Source organism: Lithobates pipiens, unplaced genomic scaffold, assembly GCF_037356315.1.
Source record: "Lithobates pipiens isolate NorthernLeopardFrog02 unplaced genomic scaffold, aLitPip1_a1.2 Scaffold_18, whole genome shotgun sequence".
Classification (NCBI taxonomy): domain Eukaryota; kingdom Metazoa; phylum Chordata; class Amphibia; order Anura; family Ranidae; genus Lithobates; species Lithobates pipiens.
Genome location: NW_027507758.1, coordinates 201,665,604 through 201,684,824, shown reverse-complemented (window position 1 = coordinate 201,684,824; position 19,221 = coordinate 201,665,604). Strand labels below are relative to the sequence as shown.

Genomic DNA, 19,221 nt, shown 5'->3' with positions numbered 1-19,221 from the left:
GAGTGTTGCAGGGTATTGGCGGGTGTTGCAGAGCGTTGCAGGGTATTGGCGGGTGTTGCAGAGCGTTGCAGGGTATTGCAGAGTGTTGCAGAGTATTGCAGGGTATTGCAGAGTAATGCAGAGTATTGCAGGGTATTGCAGGGTATTGCAGAGTAATGCAGAGTATTGCAGAGTATTGCAGAGTATTGCAGAGTAATGCAGAGTATTGCAGAGTATTGCAGAGTATTGCAGTGTAATACAGAGTATTGCAGTGTAATACAGAGTATTGCAGGGTATTGCAGAGTAATGCAGAGTATTGCAGTGTAATGCAGAGTAATGCAGAGTATTGCAGGGTATTGCAGAGTAATGCAGAGTATTGCAGAGTATTGCAGAGTAATGCAGGGTATTGCAGAGTAATGCAGGGTATTGCAGGGTATTGCAGGGTATTGCAGAGTATTGCAGAGTATTGCAGAGTATTGCAGAGTAATGCAGAGTATTGCAGTGTAATACAGAGTATTGCAGTGTAATACAGAGTATTGCAGTGTAATTCAGAGTATTGCAGAGTATTGCAGGGTATTGCAGAGTAATGCAGAGTAATGCAGAGTATTGCAGTGTAATGCAGAGTATTGCAGTGTAATGCAGAGTATTGCAGTGTAATGCAGAGTATTGCAGAGTATTGCAGTGTAATGCAGAGTAATGCAGGGTATTGCAGAGTAATGCAGGGTATTGCAGAGTATTTCAGGGTATTGCAGAGTAATGCAGGGTATTGCAGAGTAATGCAGAGTAATGGCAGGGTATTGCAGAGTATTTGCAGGGAATTCAGGGGTTAATTTTCGGTGAGCAGCGATGTGGGCACTGCAGATGCAGCCCACATCGCTGCTGACACCGATCTCTTCCCCCTCCGCTGTTCCGATCGGTACAGAGAGGGGGAGGGAGGGGCCGGCTTGTTTACAAGTGATCACTCCGTCATTTGACGGAGCGATCACGTGGTAAACGGCCGCTATGAGCGGCCGTTTACCGTGATCCGTGATGCGCCGGGTCCTGTGGACCCGGCGGTCACGGATGCTCTCGAGTGCGTGCCCCAGGGGGCGCGCGAGAGCGGAATTCTGGGAGGACGTCATATGACGGCCTCCCAGAGTTAAGAAACCGCCCTGTAGCCGTCATTTGGCTATAGGGCAGTTATTAAGTGGTTAAATACTCAGTTCCCAAAATGTTATACTAATTTTGACCAAAAATGTTGGTGTCTAATCTGCTTGCAATGTTGATTTGTCAAATTACAAATTTTGGTTCTTGTTTCACTCCACAGTGTCCTTCAACGCCACAGGAATGGCAGACTGTGGCCTCCCACTTTGCCAGTCGTTGGGACTTTCCCAATTGTGGAGGAGCAATAGATGGGAAGCACGTCCGCATAGTCCCACCACCCAACTCAGGGCCATACTATTTTAACTACAAGGGGTTTAACAGTATCGTGATGTTGGCGGTGGTGTCTGCGACATATGAGTTTTTGTATGTGGACGTGGGGCAAAATGGATGGATGTTGGATGGTGGAGTCTTCGCACGGACGGAGTTCTACTGGCGTCTCCAGAGTGGCAGTCTGGGCTTGCCACCCCCAGAGAAGAATCAGGAAGGACTCCCGTTCGTCTTTGTCGCAGATGAGGCGTTTGCCCTGGCTAACCATCTGATGCGGCCTTTCCCGATGAGGACCCTCACCCTAGACCAGAGGATTTTTAATTTCCGCCTGTCCAGAGCCCGAAGAGTGGTGGAGAACACTTTTGGTATACTGGCCAACCGGTTCCGCCTTTTTCTTACGCCTATTCACATGGCGGAATACAAACTCAATCACATAGTGCTGGCGTGCTGTGTTCTGTACAATTTTCTTAAAAAAATTTCTGCGAACTATGCGGTCTCAGTTGGCCAACAAGAAGCAGACTTGCTGGAAAATGAAGTTAACCTCACGGGCCTTGAACCTGCTCATCCTGGCTTGCCCCCCCCCAAAGCGCCCGTGAGGTTAGATCACAATACATGGACTACTTTGTGGGTAGGGGGGCCATTGATATGCCAGACAATGTCTGAGAGGCATTTTCAAAATAATTTTTTCTTTGAAACTCCTTCATTTACTGCTTGGCTTGGTTTTAGGTGTCTCCTAGGTATATTTATGTTTTTTCAAGTTGTGGCTTTTTCAACAACAGTGCAAACCCAAGTTCTGAGCGAGATGAGGGGACAGTCTCTTCTTCAGATAAGCTTATTTTGTTGTGGGTCTGCTACACACACACACCTTGTTTTTGGTAACTAATGTATGTAGTGCATTACTGACCACAATCGTGCTCATTTTCAGCACCATGGCAGGAAAATGGCATGATTGTACAAATTTACACATCACTGTGGGTGTTTTTTTACTAAAGGCACCTCCGCTATGCACTACAAGTGCACTGCAAAAGTACACCAGAAACTGCTTTTGGAGTGCAAAGTGCAGTTGCCTTTAGTAAATAACACCCATTCTCACCGCAAACTAAAATTTTACTCCAAATACATGTTTGGCGCAATGAAAAAGGAAGCCACACATTGTTGATAATTAAACTTTTTAATGCAAGCACATTCACATGTGCGTTTAGAAATGTTTTTTTTACAACAAAACAAGAAATTGTGTGTATCAAAAACAGACTTTCAGCTAATTTTTGTTTACTTGGTGTTTTTGAGTAATCAGGCATGTATCAAAGCGTAAAATACAGAACACAGGAACTTACAAAGTTCAACTTTGAAAAGTGAAGACAATATCAGACATGAGTATGTACAAACTGGGCTGATATTGCCTTCATCACATAGGGTGTCACCCCTGGAAAATTCAAATTTGGAAGATGCACACAGTGTGTCAACATGTGCTATCTCCCATCATGGGGGATCAATGTACATGCTTTGGGGCTGCAACCCCTTCATCTCAGCCACTTTACACAAAACACGTACATTGATCCCCATGATGGGAGATAGTACATGTTTACACACTGTACATCTTCCAAATTTGTAATTTCGATAAATACAATAGTTGTGTTTTAAAATCGCAAAACTAAAACTCTATCTAGTTTTTTATGTTTCACACTCTCCCCAAAACATCAATGATGTTCTTCATTTTATTTTTAACATCATTGATGTTTTACTGTATATTTTCCAAATCCCGATTGCACCCCATTAGCTCCACAATCAGGATCTGGGCACTTTCACTGGTAAAACCGGAATCTTCTTCCACATCACCTACAAAACAAAGCAAAAAAACACACCATGTAATAAAAATATGATGAGATACATTGATGAGCTTACCGGAAGCTGTGTTCTCAGACACTCACCTGTTGTGGTGACAATTTGTCCAACCTCAACGATCTCTCCTTCCTCCTCCTCCTGCTCCTCTGGTTTTGGAATTTGGCCTTCTTGGGAGGGGTGGAGTCCCTGGTGTCCTCATACTTGCCGAGTCTTCTCTCCCCTATGAGAATGAAAAAAAAAGAATAATTAGCACACAGAGGGCAGAATTAGGAATATGAAACATTGTTTGGAAGTGTTGTACAATTGTTTCTTTTGGCAGAGCTTCAAGGTCAGAACATTATTGGGGAAACTGTGTTCAGCTGGAATACTTACCTGCAGAACGATGTTTCCTACGAATGAATGAAACCATGAACTTGAAAGTGGCCATTTTAAACTGCACAACATGAAATCAAAGCACATGGAGCAGGATGCAAGCAATAATAATCATATGAACACACGACAACTACTTACTTTTGTCAAGAACATGCTTGATCCTTATGTACTACTCGTGCTCCCTCAGTTTCAGGTCTGACCAGCGTTTTCTCAGTTGATCCTTGGATTGGCGTACCCCAAAATTCTTATGAAGACTCTTCACAACTTTATTCATGATCTTGGCCTTTCTGATATTTGAGTTTGGGTAAGGTCCATATCTCCCATCATAGTCGGTCCTGTTCAATATGTCCACCATCTCCAACATCTCTCCAAAAGACATATTTGAGGCCTTAAATATTCTCTTCCAGGATCGGGACGTTTCAGGCTCCGGGCTCTCCTCACCCTCCTTCTCGTTAGTGGAACTATTATTAGTGCGTACCTGCGTTCTCTCCGCCATGTGCTCTCCCCACTGCGTCAGGAGCGAAGGGGCGGGGAATAGTCTAGAAAGAACGCCAGGGGCGGGCGGAGTTTCACGCATGCACACTGTATATAAAACGCAACACGCGTGTGTCGTCCGTACGATCGGTGAACAGAGGGAGAAGCTGATGCGACGAACGTGCAAACAAAGGTAAAATTTTGAACTTGGTACATCACTAGGCTATACTGCTTCTAGATTGAGGCCTGCATTAGTGGAGTTTAGCCTGACATTAGGGTTTGTCTTGTGTTGTGTCTCGCAGAGATTATGGACGGTTTCAATGATCACAGTTTCCTCCCTCTGTTCATCGATAAATACAGAGACATGCCCTGCCTGTGGCAAACAACACACCCACAATATAGTAACAGTCAAAAGAGGCAGGCAGCAATGTTGAAACTGGTTGAGTTTGTGAAGCCGGTGGTCCCCAGGGCAGACGTCAACTATTTAAAAAAGAAAATTGGTAGCCTCAGGAGTTCATATATGAGGGAGAGGACCAAGATGCTGAAGTCCATGCAATCTGGAGCTTCAGCAGATGGCGTTTATGTTCCCACCCTGTGGTATTATGACAGGATGCATTTTCTGTCAGACCAGGCTGAGGTCAGAGAATCCCTCTCTACTCTTCCTTCCACGCGTCCTATGCTCCATTCCACACCTGATGAGTCTTCCGACGCCCAACCTGGGCCTTCCACTCAGGAAGAACTGTGGGAGCCCAGCTTGAGCCAGGTATAGTATTGTTGCACATATTTTGGGAGTAAAAATGAATGATGTTAACTTGATTTTTGCTCACTAATTGCTGAGATTTGAAAGTGTTTCACATATCAATAGACAGTAGTCGCCAAAACCTTTGGGAAAAGAAAGAAAAATGTTGGGCACAGAATGATAGTCTTTTCTTTTGGCTAACAATTTGCAACAGTGTTGATGTGAAAATTGTGTGTGTTTGATGAACCAAAAACTCAAACTATGTCCCTTTTTCATACACAGGAAGAACTCAGCCAGGATCAGGAGGGTGTGGAATGCAGCAGCCAGGAGGTGGCTGTGGAAGTGGCAGCCAGGAGGAGGCGGGGGTAAGCGGCAGCCAGGCAGTGGCGGCCAAAGGACCCTCACTGAATGCCAGGTCCCTCCCCTCCGCCTTCCACGCAAAAGGGCGGGAAAGGGGGGGAATGTTGAGGAGTCGGCCCTGAGGCTGATTGGTGAGGCTTCTGCGGCCCTCCAAGCAAAACCCACCTACCAAGAGGCCTTTGCCGCCTTGGTTGCGTGCAAGCTTGATATAATGGAGCAGGGGCAACAGCTCTTGTGTAAGGAGGTTATTATACACACCCTCAACAAGGGTCTGTTGGGCCAAATGACACAAGAAACACACTTGTGTGGTTTGGCCCATGCCCCTGCTCCTCCTCCTCCTTCTGCCACACCTCCAGCACCACAGCCACAGCCTGGAAGGAAGCGTGGAAGGAAGACCAGAGAGTGATGACCTGGGTTCAGTCTGGTCTGACAGAAGATGCAGCTTGTTGTAGTACCACAGCCTGGGAACATAGATGTCATCTGCTGCTGTTCCGGGTTTCATGGACTTCAGGACCAGACTTCTCTCCCTCAGATATGTATTCCTCAGGCCCCCAATTTTTGCGTTTAAATAGTTGATGTGTGCCCTGGGGGCCAAAAGCTTCGCTAATCTCCCCAGTTTCAACATCGCTGCCTCCCTCTTTATCTGTTACTGACACCGAAATAAAGGTATTTTTTGTTTGAAGAAATACTTGCGTATGTGTTTTCCTTCCAAAAGGCCAGTTTATTTGTGAGCAGGCAGGTACATTTCCCAAAACAAAGTGACATGAATAACAAGGGGCACCAAAACTAACCAACCTCCTGTAGATTAAAAAATAAAAACAAAATATCAAAAATACAATAATGTTGTTGTGGTAAGTTAACACACAAAAAACACCCTAAAAAATGGAGAAATTAGCAAACTGACAAAAAAGGAGATGTTTAGGGAAAAAAAAATGCATCCAAAAAAGAATAAACAAAATCTAGAATTGTGTATTTGTGACGAAATCCAAAATTGTATTTCCGAAATGGTTAAAAAAGTCAGGAAATACGTTTGGGAGAAGTGTGTGTGACTATGAGCATCAAAAGAAGTTCCTTCTTGCAGCATTGTAAAGAACAAGAGAATGCGCTTCATGAAAGAATTTTTAACATTGCAGCGTGATGAATGTGCTATATCGATTACGAGCAGTAGTTTTACCTGAACGAGCGCTTCCGTGTCGGAATTTGAATGTGAGCATGCGTGGCACCTTGTCCGTCGGAGTAGGCTACACATGATCGGAGTATGTCCGATCGGAGCAGTTTGTTGGAAAATATTTCCAGCAAGTTGGAAAATTTGGTCCGACGGATATTCCGACGGAAACAGTCCGAAGCATACCACACACAGTCGGAATATCCGACAAACCGCTCCGATCGGACACATTCCGACGGAATCTCCGACTGTGTGTACAAGGGCTAAGTGTGAGTACATGTCCAACAATAGGGATGATCTCTATTCAAACAATGGGGTGTGAAGTAAGCTCTGTGTAGTAATTTAAACTGGATTAACCGATCTTTGACCAATACCAATTGCACAAAGGGGTATTCCCACATGTCCTCCCAATCTTCCATGTTCGTATCTGGAATGTCTGCCCGCCACTTATCACAAAGGCCCTACAGTCTAATACAGATCAAAGGCATTAGGGCTTTGTAAATCTGAGATAGGGACTTAAACATGAGATCCTCTCATAATAGGCATGCTAAATCAGACCTTTCAAGGGTCAGGCATGCGGATCCAAATTTAGAGGAGAAGGCCTGGTCGGAGCTGCAAATACCGGAAGAATTTGGAATTAGGGAGACCAAACCTATGTTTTAAATCATCGAAGGACCTAAGAGTGCCCCCATTAAAAATATGGTCAAGCATCTTAATTCCTCTAGAGGCCTACGCTCTTGGGTCAGGTATAGACAAAACTTCTGGAAATAGTGGGTTGAGCCATAGAGGAGTATCAGGGGGCAACTGGTCAGAAGCGCCGTGCTTGCATATTGCAAGCTGCCATGCTCTGACCACAGCCCTCATAGAATACATGAGTGGGAATGATACTCGGGTGCCTCTGTAAAGGAGATTCCTCAATGATTCATACGACCCTAAATAGGCCACCTTCAGAATTACTGAACAATTGGAGTTGCCAGAAATGATCCAATTATGGGCATGTGTGAGTAGGCCCGCTAAAAACATAGCCTTGAAATCTGGGCATGCCAAGCCCTCTTGTATCTATTGCCTACGAAGGGTCAATTTACCAAATCTTGGAGTGCCAGAGGGAAGATGAGATCGTGGAGTCATACTTTTTAAAGAAGGCTTTCGGTATCCAAATTGGGGAGTGGTGTAGGACATACAGTATGACAGGAAGAATTTTCATATGAGCAAGTTGATTTTACCAATGAGTGTAAGGGGAAAATTTCCCAAAGCCTTCATTCTATGTTTGAACATGTTCAGCAGAGGATACGAATTCAGTTTACCATACTCAGTAAAATCAGGAGTGATGATAATGCCAAGATAACGTAGAGAGGACATCCAGGGTAGAGGGGCAGAAAGGTCAGGCACCTTACGGGCCTCCTGATCAATGGGCAACATGAGGGACTTTTTTCCCAGTTAACTCTTGAGCTGGGAAAAGTCATCAAAACAAGAAGGAATGGTTAAGGCTTCACATAGTGAAGGTCTTGGTTTGTTGAAGAATAAGATGTAATATTGGAGTTTTTTAGCTGCCGTGTAGAGCCTACCAGCGAGTTGAGTCCAGTTGTGCCATTTAAGGGCTTTTTGGCCCACGTTTATTAAACAAAAAAAAACAAAAAAAAAAAAAGAAATATATGCCCATCCAGGGTTGCCCACACAGGGGTTTCAACTTCACAGCAATAATCAAACAGAAAATACCGAGCCACTTGGCTCTTCAGCAGGGCCGCTGCTCAGGCTTTATGCTTTGGCCCTCTAACAGAGTTCCTGTACACAAACTGTACCTCTTTTGCAGCTTTCGTGCTGCTCAGCCCACACGGTTGGGCCCTCTGTCTGACTATACTACGCAGACATGTATGCTTCTCCCTTGCTCGCCTGGACTCTTCAGGAGGGTGGAGCCCAGAACCATGGTCATGTGTCTACAAATAGACCCACACACGCCAGTGTGCTGGTGGATCGCAAAATCAGGACCCAGGACTGGGAATTTCATCCCACCCGGATCACTACAAAATCCCCGGGCTCCAGCTCCCAAAATGGATTTAACTAAACAACAAGGAAACTGAAAATCCAGTTTCCTCCTAAATGAGCAAATCCCCTGGAGCCCCTCAGCCTGCCTGGTTGAGAACCTTGCATCCTTCAGATGGTGGGGCACTACCACAAAGACTAAATCATCAGTGTATAAAGCCAGTTTCTCCATTGTGGTTCTAATAAGAATGCCATGCACGGCACCTGACTGTCATAAGGCAGAGGCAAGGGGCTCCATCACCAAAGCAAACAGGTTTGTGGGCAGGGGGTACCCTGGTGTGTACCCCTCCAGACTTGAAAGGCAGAGGAAAGCATGTCCCCAGTTTAATCTGGGCTTCCAGGGACTTATACAAAAGTTTAATACATTTTAAAAATAGGGGGCCAAATCCCAGAGCCTGCAACACCACTGACATATATTGGCAACTCACACAGTCAAAGGCCTTTTTGATATCCAAGGCCACCAGCACCCGTCTCTGAGAATCATAGGAGTGAAACTGGAAGTGGGTAAATACCCTACAAGGATTGATATCGGTGTATATATTAGGCATAAGGGCAGTTTGTTCAATGTCTACTAAGGGGGATAGGACCTTTATCAACCTGGTGGCAAGGACCTTAGTTAGGATTTTAAGATCATAATTCAAAAGGGAGGGATATTGGCCTATAGGAGGGCACATTATTTGGGATCTTTCCCAGGTTTTGGAATCAATATATAGAAGGGGCAGATCATCACTATCCAAACTGGAGCCAGAAGCTTAGCATACATCTTATACCAGTCTCCCAGGACACCATCCAGCCCGGAGACATAGCAGTGGGGAAAGAGCTTATGGTATGTTCAATTTCAAGGGTGGAAACGGAAGCCTCCACCTCCTGAGGAGAAAGAGTGGGAAGAGAATGACACTGGAGTTCTGCTAAAATAGCTGAAGTGGGCACGGAAGGTACTTGACTGTATAAGGCATCATAAAACTGACGGAATTTGTGTAGTATAGCTGTAGGCTTGGTTTATTCCTTTCTATTATATTCTAATCAAATTCATTCATTTCAAAGTTCGAATTTCGGAAGACGGTTATATTCAATTTTATTTTGTTATATTCTATTCCTTTAATTTCTATTCTATTTTATTCTATTCTCTTCTATTTTGTTGTGTTTTACTCTATTTCCTATTCTATTCTTTATATTTCTAGTCTGTTCTATTCTTTCTTTTTTTTTCTATTTCTTTCTATTCCCTTATTTTCTATTCTATTTTCTCTTCTGTATTATTTTTTTCTATTCTATTTTATTCTATTCCTGGTTTTGACTTTGACTTGGATTTCAGACTAATTTAGTTTCTTTATTTTGGGTTCATTTAAATTCATTACTATTGTAATTCGGATAAATCCGACTTTCTAAAAATTTTTAAATTCCTCCAAATTATGGATTTGGATTGAAATGAACCGCACATGTCTACTGCAGATCTGTTCCTTTTAAGCAGAGGTTAAGGAACCAGACACCATCCTGACTTTACTCTATACACTGGGTGTACCCCCAACGGAGGCCTCAGGGACAGAGTTCTGCTACAGGCAGACCATAGTTCTGGACCTGTATAGCACCCTGTGGCTAACACAGGATCCAGTGCCCAAAGCAACATTACAAGCCAGCCCCACGTCTTAATTTAGTGGCTTAGGGTTTTTGGTAGTTAAGGGTTGGGATCAGGGTATATTAAGTGTAAGCCCTTGTACACACGGTCTGAGAATCCGTCGGAATGTGTCCTATCGGACCGTGTCGTCTGATAATCCGACTGTGTGTGGTATGCATCGGACTGATTCCGTCGGAATATCCGTCGGACCCAATTTTCCAACATGTTGGAAATATTTCCCGACCAACTGGTTCGATCGGACATACTCCGATCATGTGTAGAGAATTTTGATCGGACCAAGTGCCACGCATGCTCAGATCAAATTCCTACATCAAAGCTATTGGCTACTAGCCTGAATGTAGTCCCATCGTAACGAAATTACGTCATCACGTTCTGAAAGATCGGATTTTTTCGCAACTTTGTCCGACCATGTGTATGCAACAGTTTCGGACAAGATCCGCCGGACAAAATCCGACAGGCAAAATCCGACGGATTTGGTTGTGGGAATCTCCGACCGTGTGTACAGGGGCTAAGAGAAGTTTGATGTTCACTTGGTTAGACTTCAGAGCTCAATATTTAAAAAGGTTGAGTGTAAGCGTCAGCCTAGGGTCCCATTTACATCTTTCCAGGTTTGTGCTTTAATGAACATTCTGTCACACGTTAATGTGCATTTTGGTGAGAGAATTGCAAATGTACCACAATGGATGAGGAAACTCGCTTCTCTTATTTTTCCTGAGGCAGTGCACCACAAGGCATGATGGTGTGTTAATGTGTGCCACAACACAAAATTATTGGCACGGTAGCTCAATGCATAAGCGTGAAGCCAACTAAAGGATTATGTCATGGCCAGGGTCCAGGAGGTGTAGATCAAGGCTTTTCTTTTCTACAGTTTTCAGTGTTTGTTAGTACTCAAAAATGGCATAATTAAAGAAGGTTATGATTATATGCTACTTACCTTAGAACTTTCGTATGTAAGTTTTAACTCAGAACCTGGCACCTTCAGTAGACGAAACAGCAACCCCTTTAACTTCTGAACAGACATAGAATCTAAAATAATGAACATAAAGCTTATTTCTGTAATAGGAACATTTTCCTTAGCTTACAATTCAGTTTCAAAACCTTGGATAATAAAAAGGTACAAAGACTTGACTTTCTTCTAAATATGGAATTTTTTTTTTTACTTTTCAATATTTTTATTGAAGTAACAAATAAATATGGAAATTTAACAAAACCCTTAATGATTGCAGGAACATTTTTAATCGCTTGCCAACCGCCTCACGCTATAACTTTTGCGCAAACCAATCAATATACACTTATGGCAATTTTTTTTACACAAAATAAGTAGAAAAATACATATCAGCCTAAACTGAGGAAGAAATGTATATATTTTTTGGGGATATTTACTATAGCAAAAAGTAAAAAATATTGCTTTTTTTTCAAAATTGTCGATCATTTTTTGTTTATAGCGCAAAAAATAAAAACCGCAGAGGTGATAAAATACCACCAAAAAAGAGCTCTATTTGTGGGGAAAAATTTTGTTTGGGTACAGCATCACACGACTGCACAATTGTCAGTTAAAGCGATGTAATGCCGTATCGCAAAAAAATTCTCTGGTCATTAAGGGGGTAAAATCTTCCGGGGTTGAAGTGGTTAAAGGACATTCTTTTCCTGCATCTATGAATTTTTTTTTGATAATCAATGCACTTTTACATGTTTGTTCACCTTTTTCTATTTTTCTAATATCATAAATGTTTGTAATTTTGGCATTTAAGATCCTTAAACTATAACCATTTTGTTCACTAAATATTTGTATTCTTTTTTTTTTTTCATGAAAGAATTTTATTGAAAATAAAATGAAAATACAGAAGTATCATAGAAATGAACTGACAATGTATATACATAGCAAACATTTGTAGGAGTAATTAACAGGGTGTACTGGTATTTTACCAACTTTATATGTCTCCACTTTGTATTGGTAGGCTGAGTCTCTCAATGCATCTGTCATTCATATGTTTTTCAGGGTATGAAGCTTAACCACTTCAATACAGGGCACTTAAACACCTTCCTGCCCAGACCAATTTTGAGCTTTCAGCGCTGTCGCACTTTGAATGACAATTGCGCGGTCATGCTACACTGTACCCAAATGAAATTTTTATCATTTTTTTCCCACAAATAGAGCTTTCTTTTGGTGGTATTTGATCACCTCTACGGTTTTTATTTTTTGCGCTACAAATAAAAAAATAGCGAAAATTTTGAAAAAAAAATGTTTTTTTTTGTTTCAGTTTCAAAACTTTGTAAATAAGTAAGTTTTCTCCTACACTGATGGGCACTGATGGGGCTACACTGATGGGCACTGATAAGCGGCACTGATGGGCACCAATGTGGCACCAATGAAGTGGCACTGATGGGCGACACGGATGGGCGACACGGATGGGCGACACGGACGGACACTGATAGGTGGCACAAATTGGCACTGATAGCTGGCACGGATGGGCGGCATGGATGGGCATGGATAGGCGGCACAGGTGGGCATGGATAGGCGGCACAGGTGGGCATGGATAGGCGGCACAGGTGGGCATGGATAGGCGGCACAGGTGGGCACTCATAGGCGGCACAGGTGGGCACTCATAGGCGGCACAGGTGGGCACTCATAGGCGGCACAGGTGGGCACTCATAGTCGGCACAGGTGGGCACTCAGGCGGCACAGGTGGGCACTCATAGGCGGCATCGGTGTTATAGTAATGGATGCCAATCAGTGCCAAACAATAATGCATGCCAATCAGTGATGCCCATTGTGGGCACTGATTGGCATCCATTATGGGCACTGATTGGCACCCATTGTGCTGACTGGCATCCCTGGTGGTCTAGGGAGGATTATGGCCTTTATTACCTTTTCCCTGGTGGTCTAGTGGCGTCCCTGGTGGTCCAGTGTGGGCATCCTCGGGGGGGCTGTGCTGATAATCGATCAGCACAGACCCCCCCTGTCAGAGGAGCAGCCGATCGGCTCTCCTCTACTCGCGTCTGACTGACGCGAGTGAGGAAAAGCCGATCACCGGCTCTTCCCATTTACACTGTGATCAGCCGTGATTGGACACGGCTGATCACATGGTAAAGAGTCTCCGTCGGAGACTCTTTACCGAGATCGTAGTTGCCGGGTGTCAGACTGACACCCCGCAACAACGATCGCCGCGATGCGTGCCCCCGGGTGCGCGCAGCGGCTCATAATCCTGATCACGTCATATGACGTCCGGTCAGGATTATGAAACCACTTTGCCACCGTCAATTCCCTATAGGGCGGGCGGCAAGTGGTTAAAAACTGCATTTCGGTAATCAGATTAGGAGACTTTAGGTGGAAAAAATTTTTTTTATATCATCTGTCTCGGTAGGTAAAAAGAGTAGAAATGTAGATAGTCGTCTAGGTCAGGGTAGTCAAGGGCTAAAGAACGTCAGTCGTCAATAGGGAAAAAACTGAAAAAAGAAAACACAAAGAAAAGAGAAAAAAAATAAAGGGAGGAGGGGGAGTATCTTAGAGGGAAGTGACTAGGGGGGGGGATATGAAGGGGTAGATGGAGAGCTAAGGGAGGGGGAGGGGGGTCATCCAAGGGTGTCGCCCTCCCGACCTCCACCATTTTCCAGTGAGGGGGGGTTCCATGTAGGAGCCCCCGACCAGCGGGGGCTCTCCCTGGGCCCCTATGTAGGTGGGCCAGGGATATTAGACAGGACAAGCAGAAATGTTTAACTGGGGAGAACTGGTGGGGAAACTCCTGAGCCGAGGACGATTTGGGTTCATGATGGAGTATCTGTCTGAAAAATATTTGTATTTTGTATGAACTCTACTGTGTTTGAAATCTTTTTCGTGCCTTCATAAGTGGCCTCAGCATCCAAAAATATTGGTATGTTAACAAGGATGGAATTGTAACTTTCATTGAATTTCTGAAGCTCTTCAATAAAATATTTATTTTTTGCACTATTCGTAAAAAAGAATTTGCATTCAGGAAACAAGTGGGTTCAAACGTTAAATTTTATATTTTGTAAAATTTTATTTTGCTATTACCCATCACCTACCAGACCTTGGGGCCAAAGATGATGTAATCACATCACCCTCATAAAGATTTGTAAGGATGGCTGGGTCTACCTTGCAATCTGACAGTAAAACTTGATAGCAGAAGGTCAAAAAAACTCCCCAAAAAAATGCCCTAGTAGAATGTGTAGTCCTGCTCTGGCAACAATCTTCTCAGACCCATGAGAGCATCTGCCAAGCCTGCCAACAGTATTTTTGTTCTTGAAACAAAACAGTTGACTTTTTCATTTAAACAACATGCCAACAGATGTGCATTAGAGATATATCTGGCAAAACACCTCCTGGTGCAAAAAAACATTCCTTGGGATTCAGGCTTTTCATGTCTGAGTTCATCTGTTTGCCAGTTTTCCCCACCTGGAATTTATAATGCAGACAGGAATGTTCCTTTCAACATAGGCTGAGTTTACACCATCACCACATCTGTTTCACAGCAGGGGTCTGGGGCGTCCTGGTTCACTGTTTCACGTCTGATTTCAGCCCAAATTTTGGGCTGAATTGAGACCTGAAATGGACCAAAAGATGTACAGCGTTTTTGTGTGAAACACACTGAACCTGCTGCAGAGATATAAATGAGAAAATAACTGAAAATGGGTCAAATAACGGTGAAGTGGTCCAATCCCTAAATACTTATCAAAAAAAAGGCTTACCCCTGAGTGGGTGGGATTTTAAATGACCATCAACTCCAGACACAAATGGACACAATAATATACAATTTTTATTCATAGATTGCACAATGTACATAATATTACCAGGAAGTGCACATGGGCTAAACAATGTCCTCCTGGTATATTCATAAATAAACAAACATATATACAGAACAAAATATGATTAAAACAATGCTTGTCCTATATCACCCACACCCTTGCTGCAGAGATATGTGAACCGGCTCCATAGAGAGCGGGTCAAAATCTCCTGCTATTGTGAATTGGATGCGGCCCCAGCATCCGATTCGCAATGGTGTGAACCCAGCTTAAAATGTGATATACATAGTGCACTGCTGCCAAACTTTTCCCAAATAGACAACATACTGTTATGCAGCATACACACGATCAGACTTTCCGGCAGACTTGGTCCGGCGGACCGGAATCCGTCGGACAATTTGAACGTGCGTGGGCTCCAGGGTCTTTTTCTTCCCAAAAGTCTGACGGACCTAGAAATCAAACATGTTTCAAATCTGTCCGACGGATTCGGCTTTCTAGCGTGCAAACCGGTCGCCTGTGTGCTAGTGCAGCGGACCAAAAATGATGCATGCTCTGAAGCAAGTACAAGACGGTCTGGTAAAACTAGCGTTCGTACTGAAGCTAGCGCATTCCTCACGCTGCTAATTCTGTGATTTTTTAACATAGCGCATTCTTTTCTTCTTTATAATGCTAGAATAATGAAGTTGTTTTTCTGCTTATATTCACAATGAGTTCTCACAAACTTCTTTCTTCATTATTTATCCTCATCTCATGACTAATATTCTAGTTTTTAAAAGCCACATCCCCATAAATAATGTTTACAATTCTTTTATAGACTCATCTTTTATAATTTTAGATTTCAACAATATATATTTTCCAATTTTTAAAAAAAATCTAAAAAAAAAAAATCTAGTGATTTCCATTTTAATTTTTTTGGGGGGTTTCAAGTTACCACAATAACATTATTATCTTCTATTTTTTTATGAACCTTAATGAGGTTGTTGTCCCTGGTTAATTTGCTATAGGGGGGTTTAATTACAAAAGGCAAATTCATTTAGCACTACAAGTGCAAAGTGCACTTAAATTGCACTGATAGAGCACTTGGAAGTGCATTCGCTGTGGATCCAAGGGCCACATGCAAGCAAAAAAAATTATTTATAAATTTTAGCTTGCACGTGATTGGATAATAAAATCAGCAGCGCTTCCCCTCATTTCAGATCTATCCCTCAGATTTACAGTGACTGCACTTCCAAGTGCACTTGCAGTGCAATTTCAAGTGCACTTTGCACTTGTAGTGCAACATTAATTTGCCAAATAACCCCCATAGTCTTTTTGGCATGTACCTGCCTACTCACAAACAAACTGTCCTTTTTGAATAAAAAAACATTACATTTTTTTTTTAAATAAAATTTCCATTTATTATGGTTAACAAAATAAAGAGCAAGGCAACACTGGAGACACTTTTGGAATTTGTGAAGCCTTTTGTCACCCAGGGCACACATCAAGTCAATGGCCAACAAAATTGGGATCTTGCGGAGTCAATATAATAGGAAGCTAATCTGGTCCAGGACTCCCAGAGATCAGGAACAGCAGCAGATGACATCTATGTCCCCAGGCTGTGGTACTACCACAGGCTGCATCTTTTGTCAAACCAGACTGAAGCCAGGCAATCACTTCCGACTCATTTGTGCAGCCTTCACTCCACGCTGCCCTGCAGCCTTCCCTCCACGCTTCTCTGCAGGCTTCCTTGGAGGCTGTGCCTCTGGTGGTGTACTTGTGGCAGGAGGAGGAGGAGTAGGGGCTTCATTATAAAGATGAAGGGCCTCAGAAAAAGGGAGGCGTTGGCCCTTCTCCAGCTCCATCAACCTGGTGGCCAAATATGTACCATAGACCTCTTCAGCATTGAGGGAGTAGTGAGGAACAGGCTGGCTTCCCAAATGAGGGCAAGCGATTCCTCCTCAGTTGTCATCTTCCTGGGCCTTCTGGTGGGAAGGCGGAGGGGAGGCACCTGGCATTCTGTGAGGCTCCTACTGGGCCCACCCACCTCCTGCCTGCCACTGGTCCCGGCCTCCTCCTTTCTACCACTAGTCCCGGCCTCCTCCTCTCGACCACTGGGCACAGCCTCCTCCTGGCTGAGCTCATCCTGTTTAGAAGAAAAGGGACAGTTGTATATTATATTTTTTGCTTCATCAAACACAAACAATTTTTAGCTTATGACTTGCAAATTGAATTTTAAACAAATAGAACAGGCTATCATTTTGACCCCAGCATTTTTCAAGCTGTTCACCAATATTTTAACCACATGTTTGGCCACTACTCTCTAGTGATATGTATACATAATAATTTTTGGGATTAAATCATTGATTTGTAAGCAATTCAAACATTTTAGTTTACATCATTAATATTAGGAACAATCAATATTTCCCCCCCCCCAAAAAATATACCTGGCTTCAGCTGGGCGCATCCACTTCTTCAAGGATGGAAGGGCCCGGTTCTTCCTGGGACAACTCAGCTGGGTTGGAGGCAAGGGTGGAGGGAAGGGTCAAAAGCGATTGCCTCGCTTCCGTCTGGTCGAGAAAATGGAGTTTGTTGTAGTACCACAGCTTAGGGACATAAACCTTATCTGCTGCTGCTCCTGATTTGAGGGACTTCTGTATCTTGTTGTGCTCCCGCCTATAAATATTTACGTAAGATCCCAATTTTAGTGCCCACAAACTTAATGTCTGCCTGGGGGAGTCTTGACAAACTCCAGAAATGTCCCCAGTGTTGCCTTCCTTGCTTGTTTATTGAAATACAAGGGGTGCTTGACCTCCCACAGGTTTTTATTAGCTTCATATAGGTCAATAAAATTACTCATAAATTCTTCCTCCTTAAAGGGAGTCATTTTTTTCTGAAAGACAATACACAAGACAAAAACACTAATGTCCGTCCAAACTCACAGTATTATCTTTATCCCAATATAGGGCACACACACGCAACACACACACATAAGAAACAAAAACACCTATGTCAGTCCAAACTCTCAGTATCTTATCTCAATATAGGCCTAAATTTTGAAGCAGTATAGACCACAGTGATGGGCCAAGTTTAAATCTTACCTTTGTTTAGGACGTTCGCTACTTCCATTTGGACATGCGTACATCAGCGTACTAGCGTTATTTACACTGTGCATGTGTCAAGCTCTGTCTGCGTTGCCCATGTCACCCGCCCCTGATGTTCCTTGTAATGAATTTTCCCCACCCCTTCTCTTTTCGTTTTGCAGTGGAAGCATATACATAAAGATGGCAGAGACATTATCAGGAACTAGCGTGGAGGAAAGCCCGGAACCCCAAACATCTAGATCCAGGATGAGATTTAAGGCCATCAACATCGCCTTTGAGGAAATGGTGGTGATGGTGGACATCTTGAGGAGGGAGGACTATGATGGCAAAAATGGTCCGTACCCATGACCCAATTTGCGGAAGGACCAAATAATGTCCTCAGTTATGACCACTCTGGAGCAGCAATTTGGGGTACGACGGGCTAAAGACCAATTAAGAAAGCACTGGTCCGACCTTAAAACGAGGGAGCCGGATCAGTTTCGAAGAATCAAGAAGGTGCTTAAAAAAAGTAAGTACTTGCTGTGTGTTCTTATACGGATACTTAACTTGCATGCTGATCCATGTGCTTTTCGTTTATACTGTTCCGTTTATATGATCGTTCGTAAATATCGTTTGTTTGCCAATACATACAATGTCTGTAAATATCGTTTGTTTTCCAATACATACAATGTATTTAGCTGGTACAGGGTTATAACTGCATTTTGGTCTGGATAATTTCTCTTATTAAAAGAAGTTTAGGATATTGTTGCATAGATGTATTTGAAACTAGAATGATTTTAAAACTTGATTCAGTATAATATAAGGAGAGGATACAGCAGCTGTTTCAACATCTGGACTAAAGAGCACTATTGTAGTGTGAGAGACCATAAAACATTTTTTAGGCTAACCCGCACAGGGGCTCCAGTGGATGCTTGAGGTGTCTCCATCTGTGAAACTTCACCAAAAAAGGTAAGTATTGCAATTTGGTTAAAAGGGAATTTTTCATGTCTTCAACTTGGATCTTTTCACAAACAGAAAATTGTACACCACTTCAAAGCAATGTTTCATATTCGTATTTCTGGACTCAAATATCAGTGTGCTAAGTATACCTTTGGTTTCATTCTCATAGGGGAGAAAATACTCAGACAACAGTCAGAGGATTCCAAGACTCCCCAACCTCACCAGCCTGATTGGGTACTTAGCCCGAGCCCACCCAAGGATCTGGAGGAAGGAGAGGTGGAGGAAGTGTGTGAGATGTGCACCACACCAGGTGAGTGTCTGACACCCGAGATTAAGGTAATCTATTTATGCCTGCATATTGCTAAATACATCTTTTTTTCTAATATTTTAGGTGATGTTCTGGTTGTGGAAGGGCAAGCGGCAGACC

The 19,221-nt window shown here is 43.2% G+C and overlaps 1 protein-coding gene across 11 annotated transcripts in view; it reads right to left on the bottom strand.

The window, feature by feature from the left end:
- TBCE (tubulin folding cofactor E) overlaps nt 1-19,221 on the bottom strand; it is a 969,060-nt gene that overhangs the window by 57,438 nt on the left and 892,401 nt on the right. For 10 of the 11 annotated variants that reach the window (XM_077486518.1, XM_077486519.1, XM_077486516.1 and 7 more), the window contains one exon: nt 10,949-11,040. The exons of the other annotated variant lie outside the window; for it this stretch is intronic. In XM_077486518.1, the coding sequence (XP_077342644.1) occupies nt 10,949-11,040 (92 nt within the window). The remainder of the gene's footprint in view (nt 1-10,948; nt 11,041-19,221) is intronic. 11 annotated transcript variants of the gene reach the window in all.